The sequence below is a fragment of the Danio rerio genome, chromosome 16 (genome assembly GCF_049306965.1).
Source record: "Danio rerio strain Tuebingen ecotype United States chromosome 16, GRCz12tu, whole genome shotgun sequence".
NCBI classification, from domain to species: Eukaryota; Metazoa; Chordata; class Actinopteri; order Cypriniformes; family Danionidae; genus Danio; species Danio rerio.
In genome coordinates, this window is record NC_133191.1 from 22,555,001 (window position 1) to 22,573,413 (window position 18,413).

An 18,413-nucleotide genomic window follows, 5' to 3' on the forward strand; every position below is an offset into this window, starting at 1 on the left:
TCCTCCCACGAATATCAGCCAATACAATTAATCATGTCTGCTGTACATGTGCCATGTTGCTAAGATTTCATTTCTAATTCTCTCTTGTTTTCCATTTTAGAGTTCAAGACTGCCAGCTCCTGAAACTGCCCTCATTCAACCCATCACACTCTTCATCCATTCCTAATGCATTTACACTCTTCGCAAAGATACTTTCTGCCCATACAGCCCACACCCTTGATACCATACTCACATATACCCCCCCCCCCTTTTACTCTTCATATCACTATTGACAATATTTAGCACTCATAACGCTCCAATGCTGACTATCATTTGTACTTCCGCTATAGCAGAGTCGCTCCGCCGAGCCTCATTCTCCTTCTGCACCCCCCCCCCTCTTCTTCCCATTTATAGATGACACAACCGCCCTGTCACACGATTCTGATTTAAGAGATGCTTATTGCAGTTCTTTGCTCCACAGGTATCCCTCAGATCAACTCCCAGTCACTCTTACACAGGGTGTCTCCGGAGTATCAGAAGGTGTTGGGGGCTGATAAGTCAATATAGAGGAGTTTGAGGGCTTAAAGTATTAGAAAGTCTTAGATTCCTTTACAAGGTAATACATTTATTGTTGAACAAGGTATCATCGTATGCTAAGTTTGACTATTCAAGCCGTGAATATCAGGATACTAGGTAGTTACGTAATCAGTAGAATTCTACTAAGGTTTGACAGCTTGCCGCTTGTTTACTGCAACACTATCAGTCTGCAGCTCTATAGGTGACAACCTGTCGAATCGGCTAGATTTTAATATACATGTGTCTGTATTCGAATGTTTAGTTGGATTCATTTGTTACATTTTAATATTTAGTAAATATTCCGTAAGATAAATCTCGCCAGCTTTTTTGATTGGAAATGGTGAAAAGGTCTTTAAATGTGTGGGAAAAGTATTAAAGGTGTTGAATTACTTCTCTTATTCCTGTATACTATGTTTCAGAATATGAGCAGCCATCACAGAAGTACAAAGGGCAGCAACAAATCCAGATCCTAGAAAGGTGGTCACCTGATGCCTTCAAGACATGCGTCCTAGCCACTGGCCCCCCAAAGAAGCCCAGATGGCTCTTGTCAGCCATAATCCCACATCCACTCAAGGGCGAGGGTGTGACCCAGCCACCTTCTTCTTTTTCTTCCTTCTAGCCTGAGTAACACTCAGTTTCCTCCCCCAGCCACATAGGTAATTGGAGTTTCATCCAAGCCCCCCGTCACCCCGCCACCCTGGCCGTTTCCGCTGGAGTCTTCACAGCCCCCTCCCATTTCCCGACTCCTGCCGGACCCCGCCCCCCCTAAAGCTCTGACTTCCGCAGAAGTGTTACCCCGAGCTACGACCCCCGCAGGGGTCGTCTCACCGTCCCTTCCAGGCCTTAGCAATCTTTATTTATATATATATATATATATCTATATACACCTGTACATAGATATATATTTATAATAGTGCTGTCACTCCCCCGCTCCATCTCCTAACGGAGTGTTCCTCGAGCACCTAACTTATCCCGTCACCCTCTAACAGGAGTCTTCACTGTCCAAATCCCCTTTCCCAGACTCCTGCTAGAGTAGGCCAGCTTGCCCTGTTCCCCGGGCGCCGACCCCCGCAGGGGTCAGTCACTGCCCCCCCCAGGCCACTGAAACTCATTATATATGTATATCTATGGACTTTTGTTTATAGATATATATTTATATAGAGCGCTGTCACTCCCCGCTCCATCTCCAGTCGGAGTGTTCCACGAGCATCGACTCCAGCAAGAGTCTGGCCAAACTTGCCACTCACCCTCTAGCAGAAATCTCCACCGCCCAAATCACACTTCACGATTTCTGCTAGAGATGGCAAAATAAAAAAAAAAAAAAAATTGCTGCACCCAACTCCCGCAGCGCCCATTCTGACTCAGAAGTCTCCTGTTCACCCCCTCCAGGCCTTAGATTATCCCATTATATATATATATATTTATATACTCTCTCATATATACATATATATTTATATATAGCGCTGCCACTTCCCTGCTCTATCTCTGTTTGGAGTGTTCCTCGAGCATTTTTGACTCTTAATGAGCCAACCCCGCCCACCCCTTATGGCCCCCCTTCACTAGTCTCCACCCAACCCCCTCCCCCGCTCTGGCTTCCACAGGAGCCAGTTTCAAACTTTGCTCCAACTGGAGCCCCCTACTCTTTCTTCATTCCTTAATTACTATATCCAGCAGCCGGATATAGTGAAAACTTTCTAGCTTTTTGGGGGAAATTCTTTGAAATACTCGGCTGCTGTCCCGAGCTAGAGGCATTTTTTGGGGAGCGATCGAGACCTACCTGATCTCGGTTCTCCTGATATGCTTCTAGACCGGGCGGGAGCCCTGGGCTCAAATATCTCCGAGCTCAGGGTTCTCTCCCGGGACAGCATGCCAAACCTGCTATAAGTGCCAAGCATATCTAAGTGGGAACTCTTGAAGTGAAGTTTCATAAACTAATTTCGAGAGGAGCACGTGATATGATTGTGCACCGCTGGCCACTCATCCGTAATCAGTAATAATCCAATCAGAATGATCCTAGCTTAGTATAAATGGATCACTTTCTCCCCATTGCACTATCTTCATTTTGGAAGAATCCCCCCTTCCACCCCATCTCCTCCTTTTTCTCCCCTTCAAAAGGGGGAGCGATCGAGACCTACCTGATCTCGGTTCTCCTGATATGCTTCTAGACCGGGCGGGAGCCCTGGGCTCAAATATCTCCGAGCTCAGGGTTCTCTCCCGGGACAGCATGCCAAACCTGCTATAAGTGCCAAGCATATCTAAGTGGGAACTCTTGAAAACAGATGGTAATCGATGGCTGTTTCTCAATCCCAGGAACACTGAGAATGAACTTGTGTTTTTGTGGAGATATTCTTGACAAGGTCCCCTGGAAATACAACCTCGGGAGTCCGCAAGAACAGAGAACACATCCTGTGAGAAATGAGATGCTGCGTTCTTCTCAGTGGTCACATGACCTTTACACATTTTTAATGTAAAATTATTTAAACATTACTGCATTCATACATTGTTTTATTGTTTTTCTCCTTTTCACAATATATACTATCCATAAAGACCTTACTAATATACTTTGAACAATACAAATTAAGCTAATTTTAATACAAATTTCAGCAAATAAACACCCTTAATATGTTTATGCTTTTATAAAGATTTTCAATATTACTTTCATTGTTTCATTTAGGGAAACTCTTAAGATAAATAATATCTCTGAACTATAACAATAAAAATGATGCCACCTCCTTTATTTAGCCACACATTGACTTTTGGGACTTCTCAAACAAGATTTGCACTCAAGCCTGCATCGACACATTCTTGATTTCAAGAACACATCCTTGACCCTTTTGGAGCCGAACTTTGGTTAAAGATGACATGATACACGAGACCACGAGGATGCAAGATTGAAAAATGCATATTGAGAAACAATATGCTGTCGATTGTGTAAGTGCATAAGTACATAGTGAATGAGTGTATATACTGTATAGTGTGCCATTTGAGACGCAGCTATTGTCTGGACTGGTAAAAACATTATGGGTTTTGTAGTCCGGGTGAATAGCAGAAGTAGTGTAGAGATAGCTGGAGTGCCCTCTAATGAGTCTGGTAGGCCCTTAAGCTAATATTCGTGACACCCAACAGCTTATTAAGTATCTATTAAAAAAAAAATGTAGACCTATTTGCTTACCACTGACCTGATCAAACACACCTGAACCAGTTAATTACGAGCTAAAGCAGCACTTGATAATTACAGACAGGTGTGTCAGGTCAGGGTTGCAAGTGAAATCTGCAGGAAGGTAGCTCTCCAGGATCAGAGTTGTTGACCCCTGGTTTAGATAATTAAAAATGTGTAATCAAAAATAACAAGGTGTAAAATTAGCATGGACATAAATTATGTGTACCCAGGATACTCTTGTGCTCTAAGCTGCACTTTTTAAAACAAAAACATTCCTGAGCACTGCGTCTTACATTTCTTAGACTCAAAGATGTATTGTGTGTAAATGGCTCTTACTGCTTTAGTTGGAAAATTGATCATTTACGAGGAATCTACTATTTTTATCATAACTGGTGTTGTTTTATGCTTTACATGTTATTTTTCAATATGGAAGGACAATCTGACATTGACACTAGAGATATTGGGCTACTAATGGATTTTAGGGTTCCATCAGTGTCATATCTAACCTTATTTATGAGTTTATTTCCTCTGGTGAACCAAGAAAAAGATATACTTAAAAATGCTGGTAGCCAAATTGACAGGACCAAAATGACTTCTATACTAAAGCAGTCAATAAATAGTCAACTCTTTGGTTACCAGCATTCTTTAAAATATCTTCATTTATATCCACTGTTAAGAAATTCTCATCATCTCAAAAACAAGATTCTTGTTTTCTGTAAAAATTAATCAAATTTAAACAAGTTTACTGTAGGATAAAGAACAAATCCTACTTAATTCATATGAGATTGGAACTTTTGTAGCCTGATGCTAGATGTTTAATCTGGTTTGAAGTATAACCTTAATTAATTTTGCTCAGTTTCTCAGAAAACAAGGCTTAATTACGTAATTTTGCATTTCAATAATGATGCATATTAATGGAAAAAAAAAAAGTACATTTACCGGCTTTACACTTACTACTTAAACACTTTATTAGGTACACCTGTCCAACTGCCCATTAACACAAATGTCTAATCAGCCAATCACATGGCAGCAACTCAATGCATTTTGGCATGTAGACATGATCAAGACCAGGGGTGCTCAATCCTGTTCCTGGAGATCTACCATCCTGGGCTGCGTCCGAAACCGCCTACTACTGAGTAGGTACTGCATTTAAATTTAAGCGTACTACTCTGCCGTTAGAAAAGTATGTTCTATACAGTATGAATTTAAAAACTATGAATGGAATTCGGACATACTACATCCGCCATTTTGTCATGGTCACGTGACCTACGTGCGTCAGTTGCGTCGCTTTACTTCCATTCATGAATTCGCTCGCGGGGCATCATGGGATAGCGCAGCATGCATGGGATGCGCACTCCGGAATCTCGCCGGATGTAGTAAGTCATCCGGGTACTTTTAGCATACTGATTTTCGAATTCTATGAATTCGGGCATACTACTCGGCTCGCATACTGATTTTGGCGTACCATATAGTATGGAAGTATGCGGTTTTGGACGCAGCCCTGCAGATTTCAGTTGCTACCCATATCAAACACACCTGAACCAATTAATTAGGACCTGAACACCACTTGATAATTACAGGCAGGTGTGTTTAATATGGGTAGCAACAGAAAACTGCAGGAAGGTAGATCTCCAGGAACAGGATTGAGCACCCCTGATCAAGACGATCTGCTGAAGTTCAAACCAAACATCAGAATGGAGAAAAAAGGTAATTTATGTGACTTTGCACGTGGCATGGTTGTTGGTGCCAGATGGGCTGGTATTTCAGAAGCTGCTGATCTACTGGGATGTTCACGTACAACCATCTCTAGGGTTTACCGAGATTAGTCTGAAAAAGAGAAAATATGCAGTGCTCTGTTCTGTGGGCGCAAATGCCTTGTTGATGCCAGGAGGTCAGAGAATGGCCTGACTGGTTTCAGCTGATAACAGTAACTCAAATAATTACTTGTTAAAACCGACGTATGCGGAGGAGCTCACAACTGAACACACAACACGTCGAACTCTGAGTTAGATGGATGGGCTACAGCACAGGAGACCATACCGGGTGTCACTCCTGTCAGAACAGGAAACTGAGGCTACAATTCACACATCAGACTCACCAAAATTGGACAATAGAAGATTGGAAAAACGTTGCCCGGTCTGATAAACCTTGAATTCTGCTGTGACATTCAGATGGTAGGGTCAAAATTTGCTGTCAGCAACATGAAAGCATGGATCCATCCTGCCTTGTATCTATGGTTCAGGCTGGTGTTGGTGGTGTAATGGTGTGGGAGATATTTTCTTGGCACACTTTGGGTCTATTAGTACCAATTGAGCATTGTGTCAACCCCACAGCTTACCTGAGTATTGTTGCTGACCAAGTCTATGCCTTTATGTCCACAGTGTACCCATCTTCTGATGGCGACTGCCAGCAGGATAACGCACCATGTCATAAAGTGCGAATCATCAGACTGGTTTCTTGATCATGACAATGAGTTCACTTTAGTCAAATGGCCTCCACAGTCACCAGGGCTCAATCCAATAGAGCACCTTTTGGATGTGATAAAAGAGGAGATTCACTTTATGGATGTGCAGCAAACAAATCCGCAGAAACTGCATGATGCTATCATATCAATATGGATCAAAAACTCCAGTACCTTGTTGAATCTTTGCCCTGAAGAATTAAGGCAGTTCTAAAGGCAAAATAGGGTCCAACCCGGTACTAGAAGGTGTACCTAATAAAGTGGCCAGTGAGTACCAATATATGGAATATATATGGAATATATATATATATTTAAATATATATAAATATATATATATATATATATATATATATATATATATATATATATATATATATATATATATATATATATATATAAATATATATATAAATATATATATATATATAAATATATATATATATATATATATATATATATATATATATATATATATATATATATATATATATAAATATATAGATATATAAATATATATATATATATATATATATATATATATATATATATATATAAATATATATATAAATATATATATATATATAAATATATATATAAATATATATATATATATATATATAAATATATATATATATATATATATATATATATATATATATATATATATATATATATATATATATATATAAATATATACATATATATATATAAATATACAAATATACACACACACATTTTTAATTTTTTCTTAGTATTATCTTTGCTTGAACTGACCCAATCTAATCCTGTTTATATGAAATGAACCTGCTCCTAAACAGGTTTGAGCTACCGGAACCATTGCTATGACAACAAGTCTCAGATCGTTTCAAATCATCAATATAATAATCCAGGTAATTGAGTAATACACGTAAGAAGAACAGACCCCAGGTTTTATATGGTCAATTGTGCAGTCTATTTTAGTTCCTCAAAATAGCAATGAACCAACAATGCGCCTAAACACATCTTCTTTCTAGACTAGAATACTTTCCAGACAGTCCACAAAGAGGCGCAAATGAATTTGCTATTTAAACAATGTGGTGCAAAACGGGAAAATTAGGCTTGCGCTGTTCTGAAAATAGCAACAAATCGCGCTAAACACGTCTTGCGCTTGTTGAACCAGGTATGAAAGAGCCCATTGAGTGGAACCCAGCATTTTTTACAGTGAACCTGCATCTATTCCTTCTGCAATCATATAGGCATGGCAACGGAGGTGGAGTTTCAAATGCAGCTTTAGAGAATGGTTAACAGGCTGGGGTCAAAACTGGAACAAAACAGATGGTAATCGATGGCTGTTTCTCAATCCCAGGAACACTGAGAATGAACTTGTGTTTTTGTGGAGATATTCTTGACAAGGTCCCCTGGAAATACAACCTCGGGAGACCGCAAGAACAGAGAACACGTCCTGTGAGAAATGAGATGCTGCGTTCTTCTCAGTGGTCACATGACCTTTACACATTTTTAATGTAAAATTATTTAAACATTACTGCATTCATACATTGTTTTATTGTTTTTCTCCTTTTCACAATATATACTATCCATAAAGACCTTACTAATATACTTTGAACAATACAAATTAAGCTAATTTTAATACAAATTTCAGCAAATAAACACCCTTAATATGTTTATGCTTTTATAAAGATTTTCAATATTACTTTCATTGTTTCATTTAGGGAAACTCTTAAGATAAATAATATCTCTGAACTATAACAATAAAAATGATGCCACCTCCTTTATTTAGCCACACATTGACTTTTGGGACTTCTCAAACAAGATTTGCACTCAAGCCTGCATCGACACATTCTTGATTTCAAGAACACATCCTTGACCCTTTTGGAGCCGAACTTTGGTTAAAGATGACATGATACACGAGACCACGAGGATGCAAGATTGAAAAATGCATATTGAGAAACAATATGCTGTCGATTGTGTAAGTGCATAAGTACATAGTGAATGAGTGTATATACTGTATAGTGTGCCATTTGAGACGCAGCTATTGTCTGGACTGGTAAAAACATTATGGGTTTTGTAGTCCGGGTGAATAGCAGAAGTAGTGTAGAGATAGCTGGAGTGCCCTCTAATGAGTCTGGTAGGCCCTTAAGCTAATATTCGTGACACCCAACAGCTTATTAAGTATCTATTAAAAAAAAAATGTAGACCTATTTGCTTACCACTGACCTGATCAAACACACCTGAACCAGTTAATTACGAGCTAAAGCAGCACTTGATAATTACAGACAGGTGTGTCAGGTCAGGGTTGCAAGTGAAATCTGCAGGAAGGTAGCTCTCCAGGATCAGAGTTGTTGACCCCTGGTTTAGATAATTAAAAATGTGTAATCAAAAATAACAAGGTGTAAAATTAGCATGGACATAAATTATGTGTACCCAGGATACTCTTGTGCTCTAAGCTGCACTTTTTAAAACAAAAACATTCCTGAGCACTGCGTCTTACATTTCTTAGACTCAAAGATGTATTGTGTGTAAATGGCTCTTACTGCTTTAGTTGGAAAATTGATCATTTACGAGGAATCTACTATTTTTATCATAACTGGTGTTGTTTTATGCTTTACATGTTATTTTTCAATATGGAAGGACAATCTGACATTGACACTAGAGATATTGGGCTACTAATGGATTTTAGGGTTCCATCAGTGTCATATCTAACCTTATTTATGAGTTTATTTCCTCTGGTGAACCAAGAAAAAGATATACTTAAAAATGCTGGTAGCCAAATTGACAGGACCAAAATGACTTCTATACTAAAGCAGTCAATAAATAGTCAACTCTTTGGTTACCAGCATTCTTTAAAATATCTTCATTTATATCCACTGTTAAGAAATTCTCATCATCTCAAAAACAAGATTCTTGTTTTCTGTAAAAATTAATCAAATTTAAACAAGTTTACTGTAGGATAAAGAACAAATCCTACTTAATTCATATGAGATTGGAACTTTTGTAGCCTGATGCTAGATGTTTAATCTGGTTTGAAGTATAACCTTAATTAATTTTGCTCAGTTTCTCAGAAAACAAGGCTTAATTACGTAATTTTGCATTTCAATAATGATGCATATTAATGGAAAAAAAAAAAGTACATTTACCGGCTTTACACTTACTACTTAAACACTTTATTAGGTACACCTGTCCAACTGCCCATTAACACAAATGTCTAATCAGCCAATCACATGGCAGCAACTCAATGCATTTTGGCATGTAGACATGATCAAGACCAGGGGTGCTCAATCCTGTTCCTGGAGATCTACCATCCTGGGCTGCGTCCGAAACCGCCTACTACTGAGTAGGTACTGCATTTAAATTTAAGCGTACTACTCTGCCGTTAGAAAAGTATGTTCTATACAGTATGAATTTAAAAACTATGAATGGAATTCGGACATACTACATCCGCCATTTTGTCATGGTCACGTGACCTACGTGCGTCAGTTGCGTCGCTTTACTTCCATTCATGAATTCGCTCGCGGGGCATCATGGGATAGCGCAGCATGCATGGGATGCGCACTCCGGAATCTCGCCGGATGTAGTAAGTCATCCGGGTACTTTTAGCATACTGATTTTCGAATTCTATGAATTCGGGCATACTACTCGGCTCGCATACTGATTTTGGCGTACCATATAGTATGGAAGTATGCGGTTTTGGACGCAGCCCTGCAGATTTCAGTTGCTACCCATATCAAACACACCTGAACCAATTAATTAGGACCTGAACACCACTTGATAATTACAGGCAGGTGTGTTTAATATGGGTAGCAACAGAAAACTGCAGGAAGGTAGATCTCCAGGAACAGGATTGAGCACCCCTGATCAAGACGATCTGCTGAAGTTCAAACCAAACATCAGAATGGAGAAAAAAGGTAATTTATGTGACTTTGCACGTGGCATGGTTGTTGGTGCCAGATGGGCTGGTATTTCAGAAGCTGCTGATCTACTGGGATGTTCACGTACAACCATCTCTAGGGTTTACCGAGATTAGTCTGAAAAAGAGAAAATATGCAGTGCTCTGTTCTGTGGGCGCAAATGCCTTGTTGATGCCAGGAGGTCAGAGAATGGCCTGACTGGTTTCAGCTGATAACAGTAACTCAAATAATTACTTGTTAAAACCGACGTATGCGGAGGAGCTCACAACTGAACACACAACACGTCGAACTCTGAGTTAGATGGATGGGCTACAGCACAGGAGACCATACCGGGTGTCACTCCTGTCAGAACAGGAAACTGAGGCTACAATTCACACATCAGACTCACCAAAATTGGACAATAGAAGATTGGAAAAACGTTGCCCGGTCTGATAAACCTTGAATTCTGCTGTGACATTCAGATGGTAGGGTCAAAATTTGCTGTCAGCAACATGAAAGCATGGATCCATCCTGCCTTGTATCTATGGTTCAGGCTGGTGTTGGTGGTGTAATGGTGTGGGAGATATTTTCTTGGCACACTTTGGGTCTATTAGTACCAATTGAGCATTGTGTCAACCCCACAGCTTACCTGAGTATTGTTGCTGACCAAGTCTATGCCTTTATGTCCACAGTGTACCCATCTTCTGATGGCGACTGCCAGCAGGATAACGCACCATGTCATAAAGTGCGAATCATCAGACTGGTTTCTTGATCATGACAATGAGTTCACTTTAGTCAAATGGCCTCCACAGTCACCAGGGCTCAATCCAATAGAGCACCTTTTGGATGTGATAAAAGAGGAGATTCACTTTATGGATGTGCAGCAAACAAATCCGCAGAAACTGCATGATGCTATCATATCAATATGGATCAAAAACTCCAGTACCTTGTTGAATCTTTGCCCTGAAGAATTAAGGCAGTTCTAAAGGCAAAATAGGGTCCAACCCGGTACTAGAAGGTGTACCTAATAAAGTGGCCAGTGAGTGTATATAGTTTTATTAGTGTGCAAATATGCATAAGACCTTCATTTTTGTGGTTCATGGATTGTTTAATATCATGTATTTATATATTTTAAACTTTCCGCAAATAAGAATTTGTTTTACGGGACTAAATTGTGGACGGGTAAATTAACAGTGTTCAAGACAGGCAGCAACTCATACAGCCTTCATTTATTATATTCACTCAAAAAATGACTTTTAACTTTGTTTAAACTACTTATTTAAGTTGAAACAACACAATTTTTCATTTTTGGAGGGACAACTTAATTGTTTTATGTCAAATCCACTTAAGTTTGTAACATTTTTTACAGTGTATTTTGAACATTAAAATATCTGATTGCATGGATGGATATTTATGTTCCAAAGACAAGGCTTATTGGTTTTAGGAAGAAAAAAAATAGAGAGATAATTTAAATTTTGGTCAGCTGTTGCATTAAAGGTGCCATATACTGTATTTTTCTCTAGGATGTGTTTGTTAAAAATTCACATTTAGCTTCTGAAACCAGAGCTGGTTTCTTGAACAGTGCAGTAGCCTAGATCTCTGTTTCTCAGATAACCTACTCTGGTTTCAGCCTGTTGAATTCAAGCACCAAACTTTCCTCACTCAGCGGCCTTTCCAAAGAAGATTTTACGTTCAAAGCTGTGATTGCTCTCTTGGGGCTATTGATTTCTTGCATAATTCATAAGGAATACATTTACTTTTGAATTTACATAATTAGCTTTGAGTGTAACAGTTAAATCCAGCCAACGGGAACTGACATCAGCCTAATTTGTTCAAAGACAACTTTTGCATTATATTTGGAATTTATAAGGGAGTTTAATGGCTTAGCAGTAAGATTAAGTGTGATGTGTTAGTGAGGCAAATCTAATGAGCATCTCATATCACCAAATCTCTTAAACACAACAAAGACCGCAGCTAAGCTTCCATATAGTGTTCAGACTTGGATAATGTGTCACTCTGGGGTTTCATGTGGCTGTTTGCTGATTCAATGCTTGTGAGCGGTGTAAAGGTCCCAGCCTTTGGAAGTAGTGTCCTTCTAACCAGTTTTTGGCAATCTATTACCGAAGCAAATGCAACCCCTTTATTGAAAAGTGATTTGACAACAGAAGAAAGAAAAAGCTTTGGTGGAAAGTGCTTCAACTTTTATGAGAGAGCATTGGTCAAGAAAGCATGGAAGAAGAAAACGACCCTTCTCCATTCAGACTCCCTCCGATCTTGAGGCCTCCATTGAGTATCACTGGACTTTACATTCCAAGGTGAGATTGAGTTGACTCCAGTTTAGATGAAGTACCATGTAATGAAGAGTGTAGTGTTATGTAAAATGTTTGGGAATGTTTTGCATTGTGATGCTAGTCACTTATTTGTGCTGAATAGTTGAACTGTCTGCTGTTCTTCAGAAAAATCTTCAGTTTTTTCAGTAACTATATGATTTTGAGAACCATCCTGGTACCTGGATGAAACCATCCCAAAGATTAAGTATGGTTATGGCCACATTAAAGAGTGCAGTCATTGGTTTTTTTTTTTTAAGTAAATGAGGGATTCATCAGGGTGGATGAAAAGCTCAGTGCAGCAAATATAAAAGATGTCCTTTGACCAAAGGACTCAGGACCACACTTACAAAAAAAAAAAAAAAAAAAAAAAAAAAAAAAAAAAAATCCACCTTTAAACAGCAGAATCACTTTAAGCCGACGAGGTGTAATGTTTAACAAAAGTGACCTGAGGTAAAATTGTGTAAATACCTTGTCATGTTAGGGTGATAAAAACAGGAACAAAAACGGGTAAAGAATCCAAGTGCAGATCTCTTAATGTGAGAGTGCAGCAACAGTGACAAAATCCAAAAATCAAAGTAACAAAACAAACAAACAAACAAACAAACAAACAAACTAGGAACTCAAACAGACTAAACTAGAACTAGACTTTAGCACAAGAACAGGATATAAACCGGAATCAGGTAGCATACCAACAGGAACGACAACAACCAACTAACAAACAGAGGTGGAATGGTTGAATATATACTCCAGGTAATCAACGGGGATTGGAGACAGCTGTGGTTGTAAATCCGTGTAGATGACAGACCGGGTGTGTGCGTGAAAGAATGTATGGAAATGTAGTCTTTTTGGATGCTGTAGTTCCACTCAGTGTCCATTGAACTACAGCGTCCTCAGGTGGTCACTGACAGTCATGACATACCTATGCAGTGGAATTATTTCAGTCTTTCCTTTTCAATAAACTTGCAAAGTTGTCATAAAAACGACTTTGTGTGATGGACTGGGGAATGTACATTGTAAGTGCATGAAGCATGAAAAAAAGTGATTTAAACTAGACTTTGCTTTTGAATTTTACAAAAGAGACAACAGGGTCTACCACAAGCACCAGAATAAAGGACTAAACCAACAGGCTTGCAGAAAGATGACTTCCAGTTCTCAGAAGGAACACATTCCTGCTGTCATTAAGGGACATCGACACTTCAGTTTCGGAGGATCTGTGTTACCTGAGTAAGCTCTGCTGTTTTTTAAGGACATTTTTGATACTAATCACAATTTTGTCAAAAATATAAATATAATTTGCATTATTGTTAAATCAGACAAATGAAACCTATTACACTGCTTTAATTTGATATATTATATTATATTATATTATATTATATTATATTATATTATATTATATTATATTATATTATATTATATTATATTATATTATAAAATATTTTAATTTAAAGGAATAAGTGCTATACAGATTTTTTTTTCTGTGATGTAGAACTTGATAATTTATTACTTTTTTCTGTCCAAATTTTTTTTTTTTATACATTTTGAGCATCATTTACAGAAGACACACTAAAATGTTTAGCAGCACTATAGCTGCTGCTAAACTTTTTATGAATACATGATTTTCCTCTTATTTTATTGAGCTACAAGCTGGTCCCACAAATTACAATATTAAACCATTGTATATTATCTATAAACAAACTGTAACAGTTTTAGCTAAAAAGCCTAGGAGCTATCATCATTGTAACTGTATTGCACAACATAAATTACTAGCATTTGACAGTTTCTTATTTTATGCTGATGTGAGTTTAATGTATAAATATTTCATGATCTTGCACAACAATGTTTGATTGTCTGTAAGGACAATATAACAGACTAGGTCATCAGTTAGAGGTGATTGTTCAGTTAAACTTAGGAGAACTGCTTTTGGACAATTAAGTTTTTTTCAGTCAGAGCAGCAGAAAGATGGAATAAATTACCAGTGGATATAAGAGAGTAGCACTTTGACTAATTTTAAAACTGTTCTTAAAATTTGGCTTAAACAAAATCAAATATGTAGCCACTGATTTGGGTTCATTTTACTGATAATGATGTAATGCATGTCTGGTTTTGTAAGTGTATAATGAATTGTTTTTTTTACTTTTAAATTTGTTACTTCCTGCCCAGGGTAAATTAGCAGATGTAAATTAGCTTTATAGCTAACTCTGGAACAACATCTCGTGTTGTACATTGTCCCTGTATAAATAAATACATTAAAATAAATAAATAAATAAATAAATAAATAAATAAATTTTAATTTGTTGTAAACACAATTTACACACTGTGTTAAAACCTTGTAATTTCTACTAAAATTATCAAAGGAAATTTTTAAATATTTAAGGATCACAGTGGAGATCCAAATTTTTATTTCTGTTTTTAGATATTTATAATTTACCAATTTCATTTAATTCATTTTACTTTTACCCATTTGTTATTGAAAGCAACCCTTTGTGTTTTTAATATCTTTGACACAATTTATGGATTTGAATGTGTAATAAGAATGTTGTTTTATTTTCACATTTATGCATACACAGTTAAAGTAAGAATTATTAGCCCCCCTTTGATTTTCTTTTCTTTCTTAAATATTTCCCAAATGATGTTTAACAGAGCAAGGACATTTTTACAGTATGTCTGATAATTTTTTTATTCTGGAAAAAGTCTTATTTGTTTTATTTTGGCTAGAATAAAAGCAGTTTTTAATTTTTAAAAAACCATTTTAGTGTCAAAATTATAAGCCCCTTTAAGCTCTATTTTTTCGATAGTCTAAAGAACAAACCATTTATATACAATAACTTGCCTAATTACTCTAACCCTAGTTAACCTAATTAACCTAGTTAAGCCTTTAAATGTCACTTTAAGCTGTATAGAAGTGTCTTGAAATAAATCTAGTCAAATATTATTTACTGTCATCATGGCAAAAATAAAATGAATCAGTTATTAGAAATGAGTTATTAAAACTATTATGTTTAGAAATGTGTTTAAAAAATCTTCTATCTGTTAAACAGAAAGTGGGGGGGGGGGTTACTTGGGTGGCTAATAAATCAGGGGTTCTAATAATTCTGACTTCAACTGTATGCGTGTGAAATATATCTGATACACCGAATATTGATAAGTTGATTTTTTTTTTCACACAAAAGTTATGCATACATGTCATTCATTTATTGTTTTAAAAAGTTTATTTGACTATTTAATTAAATTAAATAACCGAAATGAAATATTATATTAGTTAATATTTTGTTTACACTATTTCATAAATATGTTTTATTATTAAATTTCATTCCATTTTTAACACTGTTTTACTTGTTTTAGTAAAAACTCAGTTTAAAAAAAAAGCTTTTATGTCTTTTATAAATATATATGTCTTTTATATATACATATATATATATATATATATATATATATATATATATATATATATATATATATATATATATATATATATATATATACTGAGGGATTTAAAAACTATAATTCAATATGCTTCCTTTCAGGTCTGTCATCATTGAGCAATATTACAACCTTACACTAACTAAGAAGAGTAATGTCCGACTGAATGACCAGCTGTAAGCTGTATTTTTTTTCAGAAGCTCATAATGAAACATTGTCAATAAAATTAGCATTATTTATTTATTTGCTACTTTTATGTTTTTTATCAAGGATTCCCAAGCCAACAGACATCGATATGAGGTAAAATATTAAAACATATTTCTTATTTCTGTCCTTTTTTTTCAGTCTGCTTTTTTCCACCTCCTTTTCGGTGTTTTCATATTGTTGAGTAACTGACTGTGCAGTCAGGCAGGGACGGGTCAAGGACAAAGTGAAAGCTCAAGAGATTTATAATCTGTATCTGTGTGTGTTCTTACAGTACAAAGATGATTAAAGTTGATATCCCACGGGAACATCCATACAGCTCCCACATCGCCCGGTATCCTGCTGTATTTCCATCATACCGATCACCAGCAGTACAGTCCTCCATTCCCGCAGCTCCTGTTCTTGTGTGGCGGCACCATCAAAGAAGCAAAATATAAAATGAAAAATAAAACAGTAGTAAATATGTAAAGTATTTCAAACATTTTGTGAACAAAACACACACACACACACACACACACACATTGTATAGTGCAGATGAACCCATTTAGAAATAAAATACATAAACTACTGTTCAAAAGTTTAGGATCAATTTTTTTTGTTTTTAAAACAAGCCTATTCGGCTCACAAAAGGTAAATTATTTGCACTGTAAAAAAACAAATCTGTAATTTTACGTTTTGTTTTTAGCAGCTGATGTGCCAGAAAAAAAACATAAAATATCAGCCGTTAAATTACAGAAATTTAATGTAAAATAACGGATATTAAATTACAGCAGTTTCCTTTAATTTAAATTTCTGATAAATGTCTGTTATTTAATATCTGTTATTTTACAGTAATTTCTGTAATTTAAGGGCCATAAAATTACGGATTTTTTACAGTGTGATCAAATATGGTAAAGTAATTATTAATTTTAAGTGAGCATAACGTAAAACAGTGTGCATTTACAACCTTTTTAATGAAGTAAACTTCAGTACCATTGACTCAAAATAATTAGTGTTCACATTACTAGAAAAATATAAGGAAACTGATTGCATTAAAATGATCAAGTAAGCTGAACTAAAAAAATTTGAGTAAAGACAAAAAACAATAACTTGCTTACAATCTCCCAGGGCCATTTATAACGATGTTCATATTTAGCTGCACCATGTTGTGTTTTATAACATCTAATTTTACAAGGTAAGTCGTCAGCCCAATGCTCAACCCCCAACCTCGAGGACCAGGACATACACACATTTGGACAATTTAGCTTACCAAATTGACTTATAACTCCACACAGAAATGCACAGAAAACTGACCCAGCCGGGGCTCAAACCAGTGAACTTTCTGAGGCTACCCACTGCTGTTTCCCCAGTTCCCTCATCGGCATTCTCTAACATGAACATGCTTTTGACACATCACAATTCAAAAGTTGTAAATTCATATTTGTCACACCCTCAGCTCGTTTCTCCCTCACCATCCACCACTCACCACATCCGTGGACAATCACCTGATTACTGATCACCTGCACCTGCACCTGCAGTCACCCATGCATTATAAAGACTTACCTCATTCATTCATTTACTGGCTGGAATCGAAATCAGTTGGTTCTCTTCATCTGCTCTACCTCTCCCTCTTGTACGCTTCTGTAGATGCAAACACACCTGCTTAATAGAAGTGACTAAAGCTTTGTTGGTGTTACACTGAAGGTCTGAAAGTTACCATTTGAACTTTGAGTGAGAATGCTCTCCCTCTGCTAAACCACTTACCTGCTTCATCTCTTTGCATTTGTTGCGTTGCACAAATAAATATCCTTAAAGATTTATCCATCTTTGTTTTCCTTGTGTTACTGTGACAATATTATCTTAAGTCAAGATTACTTGAATTTATTTAGTTTAGTTAGCCAAATTAAAATATGAGACTTTTAACTTACTGTAAAAATTTCCTTGCTGTGTTAAACATAATCTGGGAAATGTTAAAGAAAAAAATTAAAGGGGGGTAATAATTCTGACTTTAACTGTGTTTACAGTTTTTTACAATTGCTATGACACTTTTTTCAATACATTTAAGTTTCCTATACTCTTAACACGGTTTGCACAACATCTGTCTTCGTGGGCTATACAATTAACACATTTCTTGTTGCTTTGACACAAAATGCATCCAGTTAACACAAATTTAAAATGCTTAAACTTCTTTTACACAAAAACTCAACCAAAACCAAAACAATGTAATTTCACAGTCCAATTTACCAATGCTTTCACACAGTATGTCAGAACAGATAACATCATGTCCTAAACAGAACCTATATAGGCTAAAGCCAAAGTGAACAGCTGTTCATATTGTCAATTGAAACACAAATATATTCCCTGTATGTATATATATATATATATATATATATATATATATATATATATATATATATATA

The 18,413-nt window shown here is 36.4% G+C and overlaps 2 protein-coding genes and 1 long non-coding RNA gene across 4 annotated transcripts in view; 2 read left to right on the forward strand and 1 right to left on the reverse strand.

Annotated features, from left to right (window-relative positions):
* The window catches only part of LOC137487900 (uncharacterized), a 1,155,393-nt gene that overhangs the window by 167,642 nt on the left and 969,338 nt on the right, over window positions 1-18,413 (forward strand). The gene's annotated exons all lie outside the window — the stretch shown is intronic.
* Window positions 1-18,413, reverse strand: part of pde11al (phosphodiesterase 11a, like) — an 82,196-nt gene that overhangs the window by 59,763 nt on the left and 4,020 nt on the right. The window contains exons 2-3 of one of the 2 annotated variants that reach the window (XM_073925482.1): window positions 17,557-17,634; window positions 16,287-16,410 (exon numbers count right to left, since the gene is read on the reverse strand). In XM_073925482.1, coding sequence (XP_073781583.1) covers window positions 16,287-16,325 — 39 coding nt within the window. In that variant the 5' untranslated portion in view covers window positions 16,326-16,410; window positions 17,557-17,634. Of the gene's footprint in view, window positions 1-16,286; window positions 16,416-17,556; window positions 17,635-18,413 lie in introns of both variants that reach the window. The other variant, XM_073925481.1, reaches the window with a different exon arrangement.
* Window positions 11,681-18,003, forward strand: spmip4 (sperm microtubule inner protein 4). The gene is made up of 5 exons (XM_009292270.5): window positions 11,681-12,375; window positions 13,468-13,614; window positions 15,915-15,986; window positions 16,081-16,110; window positions 16,289-18,003. The coding sequence occupies exons 1-5, from the start codon at window positions 12,290-12,292 to the stop codon at window positions 16,449-16,451; spliced, it is 498 nt and encodes a 165-aa protein (XP_009290545.1). The 5' UTR covers window positions 11,681-12,289; the 3' UTR covers window positions 16,452-18,003.